We start from the raw sequence: 20,084 nt of genomic DNA, 5'->3' as shown, positions 1-20,084 counted from the left end.
TCAGAGGGGCCACAGTTTTTTTTTTCTTTGCACCGGTCCGCAAAATGCTTGAGCTCGTTCCTGGGCACCTGCAATATACTGTATTTTTAACATGGTTAGAAAATTGAGGAGAAAAACGGGAAACTGCAACTGGGATATGGCGCAGAACATCTAAAAGCCGGGTTTTCCTAGGAGCAAGTTTTCTGTTTGTGTGCCAGGTGCAACGCGGATCACCCACACGACACGCCGTCCACTCACGAATAGACTGAACGACTGTTTTCCTACAGAGCGCAATACGCCAGTGCTTTACGTTGGGCGTGATTGGCCGACTGCTTCTGGAGAAGTCAAATGCGTCACGCGTATCGGTATATATATATATCCTCATAGGCAGAGATAGATGTGAAAGTTTGAGGAGGGGCACAATGAGAGATAATTTCTGGGGGCGTGATGATGATGTGAATTCATATATACGCATATACATTAGATCAGTAGACTCCACCTTTGACACTTTGCCCCCTCCTCATAGGTAAAGCCGACCGATCTAATGTATTTGCGCATATATGAATTGACATCATCATCATGTCCCCAAGCAATCATCGTGCCATCTCCGACTTTCAAGTCTATTCCACCTATTCCCCCCCCCCCCCGTGTATCCGTCCATGTTGTGCCTGTAAGCAGTGCCGTTATATAGGCATGGACCAACCCGGGCACGGACTAGGGGCAGGGCCGTCTTAAGAGCATCATGGGCCCCCGGGCCAAGTGATTTTTCTGAGGCCCTCCCGGAAAAATTCTCGAAAAATTCAACTACTTGTCATTTTTCTGAGGTTTCTGAGGCCCCTCTTCTCTTGAGGCCCCCGGGCCGTGCCCGGGTGGGCCCATGCGTTGAGGTGGCATTGACTGGGGGGGCCTCAAGAGAAAACGGGCCTCACAAAAAATGAGACTTGGTTGAAATTTTCAAGAATTTGCCAGGTAGAGCCTCAGAAATATCACTCAGCCCCTAATGCCCTTAAGAAGGCCGTGCCTGTACGTAGAAAAACAGACCTACTGCTTTTCCCGTTGGTGAGACGATTGCGAAGCCGAGTTTTCTTAGGAGCAGTTTTTTTGAATCACATGTAACGTGGATCGCCCAGCTGAGCCACGACCACCTAGATAACTGTGTAATTTAGGTGGTCGTGGCTGGGCACGCCGTCCATTCAGCAATGTTGGGAAAGCAGTATATGTCTGTTTTCCTATAGAGCGCAATACACCTCTGTTGGTGTGTGTCCTGCTCTAGAAGGTGTTGCACCAACGCGGAAGGGTGGGGGGGATTGGCTGACTACTTCCAGAGTAGTCAAATGCGTCATTCGCCATGAGTTCCGCAGATCTCTTCACCCTTCCCTTCAGACCGGAGCAGGCATACGACAGAACAGCTGATGCGCGCCAAGGTAAGAAAACACAAACGCGTAGCGTGATAAAGTTACACACGTTTCTGCCCACGCTAAAGCCTGGTTTTCCTAGGAGTAAAATTTCTGCGCAGTGTGCAGCGTGAAAACGCTGATTGGTTAAAAACCTGAAATTCAGGTTTTTTTGACCAATCACAGTTTTCACGCTGGACGCGCAGCAGAAAGCCTGCTCCTAGGAAAACCTGGCTTTAGAGACAGGGCCGCCCTTGCGTGACGCGGGGCGAGAGTCGTCTTAATAATTTCGGGGCCCTCCTTAGCGCCGATTCTATATACGTATTCTGTTTGTGGAGGTGCGGATTAGCATTCGAAAAAAAATTCATATATTATCACAAAAGATGCAGGAACGCTGAAAAATGTTCACGCAAAAGAAATATGACGATACAAAAACATAGACACACTTAAATTAAAATTAACAAAAAAAATTGATGAAAATTTCAAAGTGAAGAAAACTGTGCATTGATGAACGAAATAATTCCAAAACTAATTAAAATCTGTTACTAATGAAAAAAATTGTCTGAAAACTAATGGAAATTCAGAATCGATGTATCGAAAGTAAGAAAAATAATTGACAGAGCAGGATCGCCACTAGACGCTTGGTAAGTCGGGGCAAGCGAGTATTTCGGCGCCCCCGACCCTTATAATGTTGAAGGATAGGTTGAAGAGTGAAATTTGGGCCACCTCTGGTCCAGCGCCCGGGGCACCAGATCCGCTTGCTCCCCACTAGTGGCGGCCCTGTGACAGAGATAGGCCAATTTCAGCACTCATAATAAATGAAATCATTGAAATGAAAAGAAATAAATGAATGAATTTCATAATAAATGAAAGATATACTTTTAGAATTGATGAAAAGTGAGAATAAATGAAAATTTTCACAATTCCATAGTTGATGAGAATTCAGAATGCATGAATTAACGAAAGTTCATAATTCAGGAATTTATGAAAATTCATAATTTATTAAAGAAAAAATTCCTGAATTTGTTAAAATTCAGAATTTATGAGAGATATAATTGCAGAATTATCGATGCAAAAATGCAAACCACAGAGCACCTAATCCAATACTGTTGAAAAAAGGCTTCTTATCAATTCTTGAATTATATCTTTCATAAATTTTTGATTTTCAAAGGTGTTGAAATTATTTCATCTAATTATATTTTTCTTATTTTCAATTCATCAATTCTAAGTTTTCATTAGTTCTTAGTCTACTTCAGCAATGCTAACTTCCCTGACCAAGGGAGTGTGCATTGCAGACCAGAGCCCTGGTTTATCCGAATATCCGCATTTCTAAAGATATTATTCCATATAGAGATAAATTGCAGAGCTTACGCCTTTCAAGGCTCGATGGGGAAAACAATTTAAGCCTCTCTCATATGTAATATCTGCACGTGAGTGTGTTAATAAGGCGCAAAATCCGGTTTAACTATAGATCATTGCTTTACAAATCACACAAAGATTTAGGCGCGAGAAAAATCTTCTAGGAACCAAAAACTTTTTTCCAGAAAAACAGGTCCAAAAATTATGTTTCTTTCAACTTTTCCATGAAATAGTGACCCCTGCCATGCAAAAAGCTGGTTTACTTTCCATAAGAGTTACATAATAAGAGATGTTTGCATTATAAGCGTTAATTTTCAACCACATTTCTTTTGATGTTGTTGGTAGATACGCTGATATAAGCAGCGAAGCAACTTGGTGAACTGGGGCAAGCACGTATTTTGGCAACCCCTCCTCCCCCTGTAATGCTGAAAGAGAAGTTAAATGGAGAAATATTCATGCTCTCCCTCTCTCTCTCTATGGTTCGGCACCCGGACATCAGACACACTCTTGCTTTCCCCTAGTTGCAGCCCTGGATATAAATTCCAAAAATTTTGTGGATCTTAATATTCATATTCAGTAACCACATGTAGAAAATTTTATAGGCACCAATACCAATTTTTTTAGTCGCCGTGGTGACCTGGCACCTGGGTTTTTTCAATCCTGGTGTAGATAATGATTAATGTCATAACTGGAAGATGTTAAAATTTTAATCTAGAGGACTTTGTTTTGTTAATCAATCCATGTTAGGCGGGCGGCTGAACCCTTCACACCTGCTCAAGTTCGGCCCTTCATACATACATACATACGGAAAAAAAATGCGTTCTTAAACAAAATGTGTCTGAATAGTCAATACGTTAATAATGAAAAAGAAGCTGCATGGGAACGATCATTGGAAAGTTTATTTTTGTTCATTATTTTCCATGTCCATCAAAAGCATAAAGTATCATCACATTGTTATTTAATACAGTTATTATAATTCAGCTCTCATTGAAAGTGACGTGTTCACACTCAACTCACAAAATACCATGCATGATTTATCACTGTATTCATGATGTTTACAAGTGTCGTTAAAGCAGATTGCTAATAACGGAAGAGCTTTCATTAAAACAGGAAATATGCGATGATAATATCAGGTTTCACTCATGAGATGGTTTTTTTTTTTAAAAAGAAAAAAAATCTCTCTCCTGAAAGCTTTCTCTATTAAATATACCATTAGAGCATGCAGCTAAGTAAAATAGAGCATTTATGTGGGGATATATCCTCCCACGCTGTGTGTGTTATCGTAATGGAAAGCTGAATTTGGGAAGATAAAAAGAAAAACGTAGAGAGAATCGTTTTTGCTCATCATTGAGGGAAAAAAATAAAAAAAAGACGAAGGAAAAATGTATAAAAAATTTGATAGAAAGCAAAAGTGGAAGAAACGAGATGAAAAGGGGAAAAAACAACCCACGAGTTTGATGCTTTGGCCAAAATGGAGTACTCACAGTGTTTAATGGTTGAAGCTCTTTAATCATCCCCCCTCCCCAACGATGATAACACAAATGAGATGAGGTCATTGAGCTCACCTTCACCAACTCCAACAGAGTGATGCTAATATCTCAATCATTTCGCCCATGCCCACTTCAGTAATACAAGGTGAATAACGTCCAAAAAAGAAAAAAAAAACTTGATATGCGTGTTTGCCTATTAATGTATTCTCTCGTCAATCTATCAAATCTCATATTAAATGAATATAAATCATATTATATGTTATAGGAAACATATACCATGATTGAAAATGCTATATTCGTATGAGTAAAATTATATGGGATTAATATGACCTTGTACGTATGACAATGTCGCAATAACCACGAACATATTTCCTCTTTTTTATCATCTCTCCACCCTGATTTTTTCTTGTCTTTAACTCCTAAATTGCTGTAACTCCTCTCTAATAACTTCGCCATTTAGTGATGAAAAAACTCCAAAGAACATTTCTTCATATAATATGTGCCTAATCACAAAAATTGTGATATGGATGTCAAAATCACTTCGTCGCTGTTCCTAAAAATAAGTTATGTCCATTTATGATAGAGTGGGATGTTTACTGTAGATTCCCGATTTAACGATTTCATTTATTAATCAATTTATTTTATTATTATTATTTTTAATTATTTGTTATTATTATTTATTTATTACATCGTACATTGTGCGTTGTGCTGTATTGCTTATTGTATTGCACCGTGTATTGTGCATTTTAGTGTCTTTACAATTATTATTATGTATTACATATGTATTTTTTTTTTAAAGTTCCTTGAGTCATTCCACAAAAATTTTAATGATTTTCCTCGACTTATGAGCTCCTATATTCATTGCCATCTTCACGCATGGGTTCACCCGGTCTCGACCAGCGGGCTTCTTGGGGTCAGGGGCCTCATGGCAAAAGGGATGCTATAATTTTGGAAAGTAATTGATAGGCAAATACTTTCAGCTGGTTGGAAGGGGGGCGGGGGGCAAAATCAGTTAGATGGAGCCCACAATGTTGTTATGACAACCCCGTATAATGTCTACACATATCACTTTTTGAATGCTAGTTTTGTTCTGCTATCGTATCACAATACAGGTACGTAATTCAAATCATCGATTGAAAGAAAACAGATGCAAAATGTCAGTAAATAGAAAATTTAATCAATTCATTTTTATTAACAGCATGCAATGAATATGCCAGCTTCATGTTAAAGGTATTTAAATTGAAACAAATACTATATGAAAAGTATCCTTTTTCAAAGAAGTGAGAGATTATGTGAAATGCGTAACAGGGACGAAACTGGGAAGTGGGGGAGGAGCACGCCGATCTGGTGCCCCGGGCGCTGCAACAGAAAGGGCACAAATTTCACCCCTTTACTCAGTAGTTTTGTGACTTTCGGCTCCCTTACCCAATTCATGGTTCATCTTCGGCTCACCAGAATATTTTGGTAGATATTTTCTAGAATAAAAGAAACACTTCAAAGCATCAATGTAGGCATAAAAACCAATATGTCCAACTCGCCGCGACACCCCTGATAAAGGTTGGCAATACCTACGGAGAAACGACGTACACTTCGAAAAAAACAATGCTTATTTCTTTAAGCGGTAATTATAAATAACTAAACCCCCCCCCCCCCCCCCGACCCGTAAAATAGCATATCTTTTTAATGAAGCAGGCTTTCTTCCGATTTTCAGTGGGTTCAAACGAAGGGGTATAGGAAAAAACTTTCCATTGAGAAATCAATTTTACAAAATATCTAGGCTTGTCGATGCCAAAATAAGATACTTTTGTGAAGACGAGATATCTCGTCATTACCACTTAAAGGGACAAGGGGTGTCACGACACTTGAAGTCGAATTTTCAAAAATGACTTCAAAAAATATTTCATTCAATTGCAAACGAAATATTAAATATTGCACGCAAATCGGTTCATTTGTTCTTTCAAAATAAGAGAAAAAATAACGAAATGTAGTGTAAACGTATGCAAGAAGACCACTTTGAACGTGATTTTCTCAGATTGCAGTTTTTGAGCTCATATCTTATGAGTTCAAAAACTGCAATCTGGGAAAATCACGTTCAAAGTGGTTTTTTTTGCACACGTTTACACTATAATTCATTATTTCTTTCTCTTATTTTGAAAGAACAAATCAACCGATTTTCAGGAAGTTTTTATTATTTTATTTGCAATTGAATGAAATATTTTCTGAAATCATTTTTGAAAATTCGACTTCCAGGGTCACGATACTCCTTAACCCTATGTTTCTTAAAGTATGCGTCGCGGCGAGCTGAAGCTATTGGTTTGCGTGCCTATTTATGCTTTGAAATTGTTATTTTATAAGGTAAAATATCTATTTGACTATTATGGGGAGCCGCATGAAAAAAACCATGGATTAAACAAGGGAGCCACGAGTAACAGGTTTGAGAATCACTGCCTTAACTTCTCCTTCAACATGGGAGGAGATGCCAAAACACACGCTTGTCCTGGCTGACCAAGTATCCTTGCGCGTAGCTTTGCATATGTGCGAAGTATATTTAAAATGCACTTATGTTTTTTGTCGTAAAATTTGCAGGGAAAAGAGAAATGATGCATAAAACCATGGCCCCCCCATAGGGGGGGCTGACAGGGCTCTAGCCCTGGGGCCCGGGACAGTGCTCATCATTTTTTGCTTTTTCACGCTATAAATTAATTACAGAAGGGGCCCGCCTGACCGAGGGGCCCGCAAAAAATCCCAGCCTAGGGGGCCCCGCTACAGGATGTGGGGGGCCATGCATAAAACGCTTACGCATAACAACAAACACCATATCAATTCTGAGAATGACAGTTTGAAAAAAAACAATTAGCACTAAATATACATTATAACATCTTTCGGTAAAATAGCTACAAGAATTATCTTATAGAATTACAGTAATTATTACAGCGATATTATACAAATGTATATGTGCGTATGCATTTGCATAATTTTGACCTTTTTAGCATTAATGCATATAAATGCATAAAATCAAAGATTTTCAGAATAATTGCATATTTTTGAAAGTTTATTAAAGCTCAATCACTTCTTTTGTAATTTTTCAAATGAATTATGCTTACAATATTTTCTTAACATCAGTTCTGTTTTTTGAGCAGGGGAGGATTTAGTGAATAAGTAGAGAAATGTTTGCAATATTTTCCAAACATCAATCGTTTTGCTGTAACACTATTTCTGGATATAGTGCCAAAAGCGTTAAATTTTTTTTAGAAATAGCGTCGAAATTCTTTTGTTACTGGTATTTCGTTACTGAGCAGCTGCAACTTACTAGAAATTAAAAATGCCTAAATAAGAAATATGTAGAAGTTATTTGCACATGACTTTCCCTGCCGTATATACGTATGCGTGAATATTTTTTGTAAATGATTATGCACTAATAACTGTAAAATATAAATTTTGAAAACACATCTGCTTTTTTTCTTCATGGTGATTTTTTAACGAGCATTTTCTCTTTTTTGATACGTATTTTATCCTTTTCAGGATTTTTAGTACACATTCTGGGTTTCTTTCATCCACAGTTGGCATTTTAAGTGCATATTTTGGCCTTTTCAAGTTCATATTGTGGCATTTTTAAGTGCATATTTTGGTATTTTTCAATATGCATATTTCGCCACTTTTTTAGTGCATATAATTCGAACTCTAGTAATTATAAATACTTTTTATAATTCTGATTTATAATTATACCAGAGTCCGAATTACATGCACTAAAAAAAGTGGCGAAATATGCTCTAAAACTATGCATATTGAAAAAACCCAAAATATGCACTTAAATTGGAAAATTCCAAAAAATAGAAAAATATTAGCAAACTTGGGATGGAAAGAAAAACATAGTGTTTACTTTTATGTAAATTTCTGAAACTTTTAAAAAATACAAAATTTTGTTCTTATTCATCCAGCAGGAATAAAAAAAAAAAGTTGTGTCAGAAGTGGGATTCGAACCCACGCCCACATTCGTGGACCAGAACACTCAGAACTCCTCATAGAGGAGAAGGTACAACCTTGAGTCTGGCGCCTTAGACCGCTCGGCCATCCTGACATGTCTCAAAACTGCTTCATTTTGTTATAATAACAATTAATAATGATGATTTTTTCCGGTATTGATTTTCTTTATTTCTTGTTATGACATCACAAACACCAATTTCGAACTCTCGAAACTTTTAGGTGCTTCTGAAATAATTTATCTGTTCGTCTTTTCGTACGATAGCTATATTAAGAATCATATAATATGCGGTTTACATCGCAAATAATTTATTTTTGCTCTAATATATCAATTCAAAAATAGTTCACTCGCATGGAAATTACAGCCATTTGTTCTCCGTGGAAATTATAACCATTCAGCCTTTAAAAAAGTTTCCATTTTGTTTTACCTTTATATTAGTTTAGAAAATGATGTTCAAATCAGATTCGATTCTAATAAAATTCTAATTATTTTTTTTATTTTCTTTTAAAAAAAAAATAAATGCAAATATTTTTTACACAAATTCTTAATTAAACTTCCTTTTTTTTTAATTTTTACATGTAGGTCGATTATTACTGCTGTACTCGTTATTAAAGCATGAGATTTGATATTTGCGAATACGAATCATAGATGGCAGCACATTTTTTTGTAATCTTTGAGTACTATCAGTCGCTATGGTTACACGTTGTTGTTACATTCGTAAAAATTCACATTGTTTACATATTTTGACGGACCCTCAATTACACTAACAATTAATAGAGCGTCATTATTGTCCATTCGTTTATTGTTGATTCGTGTAAAATGCCAGCACTAGTTGACTCCGAAGTAATAATGGCTACTTCAAATGATACCAGATTTCAAGCAAAAAACATCATTGATGGGTAAAGCATTAATTTCATATAAATCTAGTTTTTGTGTTTATTAGTCAAGGTTGTGAGATAATATAAGTCTAAAATGCTAATATATTAGGGGCAGGGCCGTAACTAGGAGGGGGGGGGGGGTGCAGGCGGATCTGGTGTCCCGGGCGCCGGACTAGAGGGGGCGCAAATTTCATTCTTTAACCTCTCCTTCAACATTATGAGGGGGGCTCCAAAATGCGTGCTTGCCCCGGCTGACCAAGCATCTAGTTGCGGCCCTGATTAGGGGTACTGAATATAGTTTGCACAATACAAGTCAAATCCCATTTTAACGAATAACGTTATAGTGAAAATCTTGTTTTAATGGACACTTTTATAATCCCCCCACATAAGTTTACATAGGAACAATGCGAAAACCTGTAATTCCTTTATAACAAAATTTCGCTATAATGAAGTGATTTTTCCAGTCTCTTGGAGTTTGATATATCAGGATTCGACTGTAGCTGTCGTTCTCATTTTAACTTATAGACAATATTAAGCAAAAAAGATCTTGCTTTGATGAAAAACTACTAAAGATCTCATTTATCATACCAATGAAGTTTAAGTACAAATCATTTGATGTTCAAAACAGTATATTGAAATTTGTACTCGATAAAAATTCAAAAGCACATAGCCCTATATGCCACTGACATTCATTATAATTTGATGAATTTATATATTCTGGAGTGAGATAAAATCCTCCTTCGTGTGAATAACCCTTTCATATACCAAATTCAAATATAGCAATTCTTTCAATTTTTATAAATTTCTAAACTTTTTGCAAACTTATTAGACACCCTGTGTGTATCATGGGCGGAGAGAGGGGGGGGGGCATCATAGGTGAAGTTCACTGATCTAATGTATATATGCATATATGAATTGACATCATCATCATCGTTCCCCCCACCCCAGACTTCCAAGTCTATCTCTGCCTATGGTGTATATGTATAAATAGTGTATGTGTGTGTGTATGTAGGTAGTTACAATAATATACATTCAACTATGCACATACATGCATACTCTATATGCACTGTATTTTATTTCAGATTGGCATATGCCTTTACCACCAATCAAGGTTCAATAGATGATTCGGTCAATATTTACTTTGCAGTCTCTAAGATTTTTAGCAACATTATTTCCAATGAGTTACAATTTTTTTCTCGCTTCAGCCAAACAATTCCTCAAATCAGAAAATCTTTAGCCGCTATGCTTAAAATCCCCCTCCAATGCTTGCTTGACTGTCAGAATGCTCCTGTCATCCGCAGATGATCAGCGTAGTTGCCTCGCTCAATCAACCTTTGATGATCTGAATTTTTCTCCTTTTCAATATGAAGTTCTCAAAAAGACATAAAGATGGCGTACATGTGTAGTTTTTCATTTTTTTATTAGGTCTCTATTTTCTAAGAGATTTGCCTGCACTATATAGGATGGATGTACATTGTGGAGTAGTGGTAGAGTGCCCACCTGCCTGCCACCAAATACTGTTTTGTCAGTGATTGGAGGGGGGGGGGGGGTGTTCGAACCCCTATTCTTTGTTTTTTGATTTCCCTATTTTTATTTTTTTTTCGATTTTATTATATTGTGTTTGTAAAGTATGAGTTTGAGTGCCATCTGTCTTTCATGAAAGACAACTGAAAAAAAGGGAAATTTTTTTACACTGCCATTTTGAGAGAAGCATTTCTCCGACTATTCTCGCAGCCTAGGGGTTAAAGGAAAGAGAGAGAGAAAGCCAAGGCTCCTCTCCTCAAAGTTGGGACATGAAATATGGCTGAACCTCTTCAAGACAAACTTACTTGATACAAATTTAATATTTTTTGTTGTTGAGCACATGATGATTGAATCAGCTTAATGTTGGTTATAGCATGAGATATGATTATAAGCAAATCTCATACTAACCAAGCATATATGATACTAAATATTTTCTGTTATTCTATGACTTTTTCTTGAAGAGGTTTGACTATACAGACTGACCTATATAGATGAACCTGAACACAATTTTGTGCAGTTGTTCAGTATAATGAATTTAAATTATATTTGATCATAAAAGTATTTCTTTTTTTTCCTCCAGAAAGAATGACACTTTCTGGGCTACAACAGGACTTTATCCCCAGTTTTTTGTCGTGAAGTTTTCAGAAAATAAGGATATTAGCTCCATTGGACTACATTCATACAATGGTACTTTGCATTAATATTTCATATAATCTTTTAAATCTCAACATTACAATTTTTTTCAGTTAAATTTATATCATCAATTAGTTTTTTTTATTGATAATGACTATGCATAAACAAATTTAATTTCAGTTAAAGAGCTTCTAATTGAGAAAACATCAGAAGATGACCCAGTGAATTTCGAGGAAATTGAAAATACTGGTAAAAATTATTCTGAAATATCCTGCCCCCTTTATATTATTGTTAAAGAGATGCTGCATCAGAACTCACTTGCATTGTTTATGTAGGTACCGGAATCTGGAGAGTGAGACTATTTCAGCCTCTAGTACATTTTGTGAAGAGGCTGAGGCCCCCTCAGTAATTAATGAGTGTACAAAGTGTACAATGCACCCCTCCCACTCTTGCATGTGGGCTTGAGTCCAATATATACGGGACAACTGGCAACTTTTGGCCCTCTTAATGTTTTCTTCATGTCCACATTCAATTGTTTATAGTACTTGCTCTTTTCTTTAAGTGTTTTGTATAGTTTTATAAGTAGAATTGAAATATACATGACAGCATTGCCCCTTGCATCCTGAAGCCGGTGATTCCAGGTTGAGATCTTTGATAGTCCAAGTGCCAGAAAAATTTCATGAGAAGTATAAAGTAAATATATATATAGTGTATATAAAAACAAAAATAATAATATGATTCATATCCCAGGCCTCCAAGGCAGGAAGGCTGACGAGACTTGATTCCAGAAACACATATGATTAACTTTCATTTTGTACTCTATAAATTTACAACAATATTTGAAATATTGATTTTCATTTATGTACTGTATATGGTTTGAATCAGTGTTTCTCGAAGTGAGCAATATCACTCACCTGGGGGGGGGGGGGGGCACTAGAAGCTATGAATTTTGTATAGGATCTTATGGGTTGGCTTGAGTTGAGGGAGGGAAAAATTGTGAACTAGGGGGCCGTGGACAGTGCCGTCTTAAAGTGTGACCCGGGCCCTCAAGAGAAGTGGGACCTCAGGAAAATGAAAAATAGTTGAACTTTTCCAGAATTCGCCAGATAAAACCTCAGAAAAATCACTTGGCCTGGGGGTCCACGATGCTCTTAAGATGGCTCTAGTAATGGAAAAAAAGTTTGGGGACTGTTTTAAATGGAATAAATTTGTCATTTGTATTCATTGCATTATTAGTTTAATTAGCATTGATTAAAAAAATCATATCTTTTCAGTTATCGAATCAACTGACGGTAATTTACAGAGAACAAATCTAAGTGTGCATTCACAAGCGAAGTATTTGAAATTTACAATCAAATCTGGATATGATCATTTCTGTTCGATACATAGAATGGTCATTGAATAATTTGTCTGTGCATATATATATATTATGTCGAGTTTATATATCTTAATTATATTGTGCAATAAATTCATGTAGAATGTTGCAATAAAAATTGCCGCAATAAAATTTAATTGATTCAAATGAAAAAATATTCATTGAAATTTTTGTTTTGATTTTCTGAAAATGTTTTATTGCTCTCGCTTCAGACAGTATCATTGTTTTTAAATATTATATTTCAATATTTTTGACACATTGTATTTTCTCATGAAGATTCCAAGTTATGTTATCATCACAGATATATATATGATGAAATAGTGGATAAATGTTCAATTGATGATTTTATTTAATTATGTTTGAAATATAATGTCTCTTATTTAAAAAAAATTTTGGGGATGATGGTTTGTCTAGTATTTTAATTTTCTGACGAACAAATTTTTGCACAATTAATAACAGCTTACAGAGGTTTAAATTGCTGTATGCATGCAATTTTTTTTAAATTCATTAAAAAAAATGTGGAAAAAACGCTCCGGATAATCTTGTACTGACAGAAAAAAGTGGAAGTTTAGCTATTGTACTGGCACCATCTTTTAGATGCAATATAATTTTTCAATATTCATGTTTTTAAATGGTACTTCTATTCACAGACTTCAAATAAACATTTGTCACTTATTCTGATTTTTAAAACGTGAAAACTTTCGCTTTCTTTTGTAATTTATGAAAATCTGGAAAAGCAAGAAAATAGGCAATGAAAAATAATTACAGTTTAAAGATTCATGGGCATTTGCATGTGTCTTTTCTTCTCTCTTTTAAATGTGATTCTCACGTATTTGCCAAGAGATCTGTCCAAGGAATTTTTTTTTAATGTTCGTAGACATCCAGGAATGTGTGGCTTCTCGGGGGGGCCCCTCTTGAAAGGCTTATTGTTAGGCAAAACAAATATAAACTTTTGTTTACGTTGAAAATGCTCCCCCCCCCCATTTGACTCGGGACCCAGTGGGTGCCCTGGTCGCCCCAGTTTATATTTACGGCCCTGTAGACGCATCCATGGTCGAGTGGGATTTGATCCCAGACCCGCAGAGTCAGAAGCTAGCTCCCTAACCACAGGACTGCCAGGCAGTAGTTAATTACAATTCAATAAAATGGGTACCGGTTATGTTGCCATCTATTGGTGATATATAGTCAACAGTGTGAAATTATTTATTATTGTTATAAAGTTTATATTATAAACGCATGTGGTAGCGCCTTGCCGTTATCTACTAACAGATTTCAATACTTGAGGTTCTCATATGTATCTATAGATGGCAGCAGAAGCTCCGTGTTTTGAAAGAAAATGGACACACGCCAAATTTAAAACGAATATAATTTTTTTGTGACTATTGTTATTGAATATTTCTTTCATTCTAAACGTCACATTCGTTTATGCAAAACCAGTTTTTCTGTAATGAACAGTGTCAAAAATAAAAACCGACGATAACTAGAATCCTTGGAAAAAACTTTGAGAGTGCGCCTGTGTGTCCAAAATTCGACCTTGATTTCACAAATAATAATACATTTTTTTGCCTGTATAAATAGCTTTTTTTAAATCTTAGTTTCAGAAGGTAGCGAAAATTTTCAACAGTGAGTACAAATGTGAAAAGGAAAAACCGCTGCTGTAGTCACAAGGGGAAAGAGAATTGACAACGTGTCCGATATAACGGCAGTTCACAATCGCAGGGAAAATTGTCGTTATGAGCGAATTTTAATTTTTTGCTCTGTCAGATTGTAAAAATTAGAAAATTGCTACTTTATCCGCATTAAAATGCCTTTTTAGATCGTTTCGTTCCGATATTAACGAACAGACAAAACAAACTAATTGTGAGATTAATTGATTTTTGGCATGGCCCCCCCACATCCTGTAGCGGAGCCCCTAGGCTGCGATCTTTTGCGAGTCCCTCGGATAGACTTTTAACGGGCCCCTTCTGTAGCTAATTTACAGCGTGAAAAAGCAAAAAAATGATGATAATCATCCCGGGCCCCAGGACTAGAGCCCTGTCAGCACCCCCTATGTGGGGGCCATGATTTTTGGTCTCTCACGGCAAAATTCTCAGCAGTTAATTCTCTAAGAAATTTTCGCATAGAATTTCATGTTATCAAAGCGATCCGATCGACCAGCTGAACAATTAAAAGTCTCAATTATTATATCGCTGCTCTCTTTCATAGACGAGGAACATTTTCCCGCTAATCGGAAAGTTTCTATTAGCACGATTTTTTTTTTTAGTCATTCGGAAACGACGTAAAAAACTGCAAGTTCTGTGTGTGTACGTGGTCTCTTAATCATTGGAAGAGACACAAGTCGAATGAAATCATCACATAACCCATGTGAATAGTGGGGAATATCGGAAATAGGAAGAAAACGGGTTAAAACAATTGGACTCTTTTTGTTATTCATTCTTTGTTAGAAGAGTCATAAGAGAGAGAGAGAAGGAAACCAGTATTTTTTTTTGGAAAAAATTTTTGATGCAATAGCGAATGCTTTCTAATTCTAATTTTTCAACTCACTATAACCAAATAATTTTTGTATTTTAACATTAGATATTCGACAATCTCTTACAACTCATTCGTTATAGTGAGATCCCGGTAATAAGCCGTACTCCTTGTAACGTATTTCACTGTATGTAGCGAAGAGCTCCGTTGGTCAAATCAGACCACTGAAGACATTTCGCGAGCCATTTTTTCACATGTTTGTTTCAAGTACTATAATGTCAGCGAATTTCACTAATAACAAATTGCTGAAAATACCCGCTGTCAGCCTCTACGCAATGATGTACCCTCGAGACGAATTCTTCTTGCACGTTGTCATATGGTCGCTCATTTTGGTTCGAACAACCCACGGTCTCTCTTATGAGTTGAATGGTGTCACTCTCTCTTGGATGCAAACTAGGGTCACCGATTTGAGAATTCTCATTCACGAGCTGCTTAAGTTTCATTGTTCAGCGGTGGTCAAGAAAACGAATAGAATGCTCGGTTTCATTTTCAAAAAGATTCTTCGCGTTCTCCTAGTCATTCTTCCACTTTTCCGAGGCTTATAGTTCCTCTCGCACTGGAGTATGCCGTCAGGTTTTGAAGCCCATACCTACATAGGGACATAGACTTGGTTGAAGAGGGGTGCAGAGAAAAGCTACGCGTGCTTTTGCTGGCACACAAGGCTTGAGATATGAAGAAACACTTCCTTCCTTCTTTACAATATGTTTACATTGGAAGCAGGGCCGTCTTAAGAGCATCATGAGCTTCCCGTCCAAATGATGTTTCTGAGGCCCTACCTGGAAAATTCTCGAAAAATTACACTACTTCTCGTTTTTCTGAGCCCCCCACCGAGCCGTATCCAGGTGAGCCCATGCGTTAAGACAGCACTGATGAGAAAAACGCGGTTGTCCGGCTGATATGATCGAAGTGTTTAAAATTTTCAACGGGATGGACCATGAATACGTCGTGCTTTGACTAGGGGACACGAGTGACAGTTTTGAGGACGGGGGGGGGGGGACATTCAGCCCGAGTATAATCAGCCCCTCCTCTTTTTTATAGCGAAGTGCACTGTCCGCAAAACGGTACAACTCGACCCCCAAAAAACAAAGCCATATTCCAGCATCATGGGAACCCCTCTGGCATAAAGATCCTTGCGATCATTTTTGGAAATGAAAGTTTTTATTCTCGTGTATAATATCTAAAAATCTATACATGATATTCCATAAATTTCCTATATAGTCACTTTCACGAGGAAGTGCACGTGTGATTGTGGTGAGGGATTTCAATCTCAAAATGCGCTTCCAATTCTTCATGTTGAAGTTTTTTTGTGGTTTTCCATGCTCTTTGTATGTAAATCATTATTTTTCAACCCTCGAAATCGCTTTCTGCCAATTGTATTCGGTGGAGCATGTTCATTATGAACAGCAAACCGCTACGTTTCGTACTTGCAGTTTTCCTTAGCGATAAAATACTGCGGCAGAACTTCCTAGAAACTGCTATTCTTCTGGCACAAAAAGCTCGACATTTTTAATGAGGGGAAAATAATTATTGTTTAGACTTTACGCAGATGTCATACAATAATTATCAAATACAGGTATGCACAACCATTATATGTTCCAATCCCATCCCCTGCTTTCACATTTCCTATTAAAAAAAAAAAAAAATTCTCTTTTCTCCCTCTTTATATTGGGGGGGGGGGGGGGAAAGCTTCCTCTTATTTTTCTAGACAATGCTATTCATCACCATGGTGAGAATGCCTATTTTAAGATAGATCATCCCTTCAGAGAAAAAAATAAGGACTTGTTGCAAAAAGTAAGGAGTTATAAGGGCCCCTTCTCCAGAGGGAAATGAAAAGTTGGGACTTTTTAAGGAGTTTGTAAGGATGTACGATCCCTGAATAATTATGATGCTAAGGGGCCGGTCAAGTACTACGTAAGCAAATTTTTAGCCATTTTTGACACCCTCCCCCCCCCCTTGTCAGCAGAATTTCGTCATCAGCTCTGCCCCTCTGAATCCAACTAATATTTTCATGAAGGGTGGTTGATAAGCATTATCCAAATCCCCCCCTTGTCATCAAATCGGAAACCCCCCTGCACCCATCGATGATAACGTAATACTTGAACGGCCCATAATCATTGAATCGAGGGCTCGAGCATAGGGGGCCTCTGGGACAGCTCATTGTTTGTTTGTTTTTTTTTTGTTTTAGACCATAAATTCACTATAGAGGCCTCATCAAAGATGTCTTTAGTGGATTGTGGGAACATGAGCAGCGAGAGATGCTCAAGGGGAAAAGCAAAAAATTTATTTCTGTGGTGTTTGGTCAGACCATGATATCTCCAAAAAATTGGCTTATTGATCTAAAAGCAAGTCTTGCTAACTATAACTAATTAGAAGTGAGATAAATACACAAATACGTGCGTACGGCTAAACAACACGCTGATGTATATTTTCATTTGTATTTGTGTGCATGCTTTTTTAAAATTTTTAAATGACAATGAAAATGCTTATATCTCAAAAAAGTGATTTTGAAGTTATGTTCTGACCAAACACCACAGATTTCTACATGACTCCCCCCCCCCCCCCGGATGGAGGCACATTGTCTTTTATTTCACGTGTACAGACCCATTTCCCTTAGCGCAGAATTTCGATATCTGTGTGAAATTACAAAATAAAAAATGCTACCTTATTATGTAAGGCAGGGAATTTTTTTTCTGCTTAGCAAAATTTTCTATGTACACGAAAACATTCTCAGACTCTGAACGTCCAACTTATTCACCATGAACAAATAGTTCCTTTCTTTGTTACTTTTGTCCGAAACCGATAAACGAGTAACAGTGAAATTTCATCATCAAAATTATGCCTTCAGCAGGATATATTGAATCCTACATCAGCAGAAAATACTGAAAATAACTATACGGTACAGTATCATATTACTTATAAATGTAAGAAACCTTACTAAACTGGAATCTCTGCTGTCAACTATCAAATAAAAGCACAACTATTATAACTCTTTGATTGAAATTAATGACCGCTTTTTTATTGATGTGCAGCATAAAAAAACGCAACATGATACGACAAAAAAATATTACTGCTTATAAAATATTTAGTAAAGTTGGCTTCAAAATTTTAACAGTTGCTGTTGGGATGTATCAAAATACTATTATTAAAATTTTGCAAAGTCCAAGTCCTCCTTGTCTCAATAATTGCCGTCGAAAAGAATCTAGAACAGAATAAGACTTTCACAATTACAAAAACTTGACTGCAAAACAGATTTTCACCGATGCTATTTTACTACACCCAAACAGCAAATATTATTGCTTATAAAATATTTTGTAATGTCATTTCAAAATTTTTTTTTCCACGATGCACATTAATCAAGAACCATTCACCAAATTTCAGCGAAGAATTGAAACACTGTGTTTTTATTTGATAGGTGACAGCAGAGATTCCACTTTAATGTTGCTGCTTACATTTAATATAATACCGTACTCCCTGTAGTTATTTTCAATATTTTCTAGAACGCGTATTTTTGATGCTAGAATTTCATTTTTGCCCATTTATCGGTTTAAGGATAAAAGTAACTGAGAAAAGCATAATTTTTTCATAGTGAATAAGTTTACAATATAGATGTTTAGAGTCCGAGAATGATAGTGCCCAACACACACCGTAAATTAGCCTCTGTGGCTAAAAGTTACTCTTTCGGTCGTTCCCACCATATAGGCCAGTGTTTCTCAACCGCCGGGCCCCGATATCATTCATACTGGGCCGAGAGTGATCAGCCGTTTCATTTTTCCTCATTCATTTTCCGTTGGTTGTGTTTGACCGGACCTTAGGCTTACAAAAATGAATGAAACTGGACCGCGGGATTGAAAATTATGAGAACCACTGCTATAGGCCTCTCTTTTCGTCCCCCGCTCACCAGGTTGACATTGATCACTCACATACGTCTCAAGAGCATCAAGTGCCCCTCGGTCAAAGTGACATTTTTGACGCTCTACCCGACTAGAAATTTTTGTCCGTACCAATTTATTCGCTTGCTCTCGCAAATTTAAATCCCTGATCTCATTTTTATGAGGTCCCGTCTGCCCTTGAGGCCCCCGGATGTGGGCGCTGGTGGACCCATGCGTTAAGACGGCACTGCCTGCACACTTTCTAGGTTAGTCATGTGGTCTGGATACTTTGTAAACGAAACTATCTCGTTAAAATTAAAAAAAAAGAAAAGAATAGCTTTGCAAATACATCAGTAACAAGAAAATTTTCTTTGAAAGATCCCCGGATTTTAGGATTTTTGAGTTCCGTGGCATTTGAGTATGCGAAAACCCAAAACAACTGCGACGGAACCAGGTTACACAAGTTGGAAACCAATAACCTCAAACGTATGCTAGCATGTGGATGATCAAGAGTAACCTAGAGTGTGCGAGCATGGGACTGACCAAACACTATTTACGAATTTATGGGACACCCTGTACATACAAACGGCCCCTTCTTAAATGTGAATACCAACTAATCCAGAATATAATATTCCAATGAACGGGATGGCGCTAGGGCCGTGCGGCCGCTATAGGCAACCTAGAGAGAGTGCAAACATGTGAATGATAAAAAAAAAAAAAAAGTGACCTAGAGAGGGAGCGTGTGCAAGCAAGAGAATGAGCAAAAGAGTGACCTAGGGAGTGTATGAACATGAGCAAACGAGTAATCTAGGGAGTGAGCAGTAATGAGCAAAAGAGTGACCAAAGAGTCACTTAGAGATACAGGCATATTTACAGGGGGTGTGAGCCAAGCGGGATTGTAGCACAGGGAGGGGAATTTGAGAAATTAGCAATCAAGAAAATTAGGGAAAATTTACTATTATGGAAGAGCGGCAAAATTCGTACAGCCACACCGGCAAAGACGTACGCGGGCGGGGGAGATGAGGGGCTCGGTGCCCTCACTCATCCACAAGCCACCAAAAATTAGAATAAA

The 20,084-nt window shown here is 37.1% G+C and overlaps 1 protein-coding gene and 1 non-coding gene across 2 annotated transcripts; one reads left to right on the top strand and one right to left on the bottom strand.

Moving 5' to 3' along the window:
- Positions 1 to 8,182: 8,182 nt before the first annotated feature.
- TRNAL-CAA (transfer RNA leucine (anticodon CAA)) lies at positions 8,183 to 8,300 on the bottom strand. The gene is made up of 2 exons: positions 8,263 to 8,300; positions 8,183 to 8,228 (listed from the first exon to the last, which is right to left on the bottom strand). It is a non-coding gene; the product is annotated as a tRNA-Leu (tRNA).
- A 622-nt stretch (positions 8,301 to 8,922) lies between these two features.
- LOC149076233 (intraflagellar transport protein 25 homolog) lies at positions 8,923 to 12,758 on the top strand. Its single transcript, XM_089245509.1, has 4 exons — positions 8,923 to 9,103; positions 11,187 to 11,293; positions 11,420 to 11,488; positions 12,514 to 12,758. The coding sequence occupies exons 1-4, from the start codon at positions 9,024 to 9,026 to the stop codon at positions 12,642 to 12,644; spliced, it is 387 nt and encodes a 128-aa protein (XP_089101635.1). The 5' UTR covers positions 8,923 to 9,023; the 3' UTR covers positions 12,645 to 12,758.
- Positions 12,759 to 20,084: the final 7,326 nt, after the last annotated feature.

Source organism: Pholcus phalangioides, unplaced genomic scaffold (genome assembly GCF_987345545.1).
Source record: "Pholcus phalangioides strain wild (caught in Gottingen) unplaced genomic scaffold, Ppha-v1.0 ptg000015l_1, whole genome shotgun sequence".
Taxonomy (NCBI): domain Eukaryota; kingdom Metazoa; phylum Arthropoda; class Arachnida; order Araneae; family Pholcidae; genus Pholcus; species Pholcus phalangioides.
The sequence above is the reverse complement of the archived record's forward strand: the minus strand, read 5'-3'. Positions and strand labels throughout refer to the sequence as shown.

Coding starts and splice junctions, on each gene's coding strand:
- LOC149076233 (XM_089245509.1), top strand. CDS start 9,024: ATGCCAGCACTAGTTGACTCCGAAGTAATAATGGCTACTTCAAATGAT. Junction 9,104..11,186: donor GCAAAAAACATCATTGATGG/GTAAAGCATTAA, acceptor TTTTTCCTCCAG/AAAGAATGACACTTTCTGGG. Junction 11,294..11,419: donor TGGACTACATTCATACAATG/GTACTTTGCATT, acceptor ATTTAATTTCAG/TTAAAGAGCTTCTAATTGAG.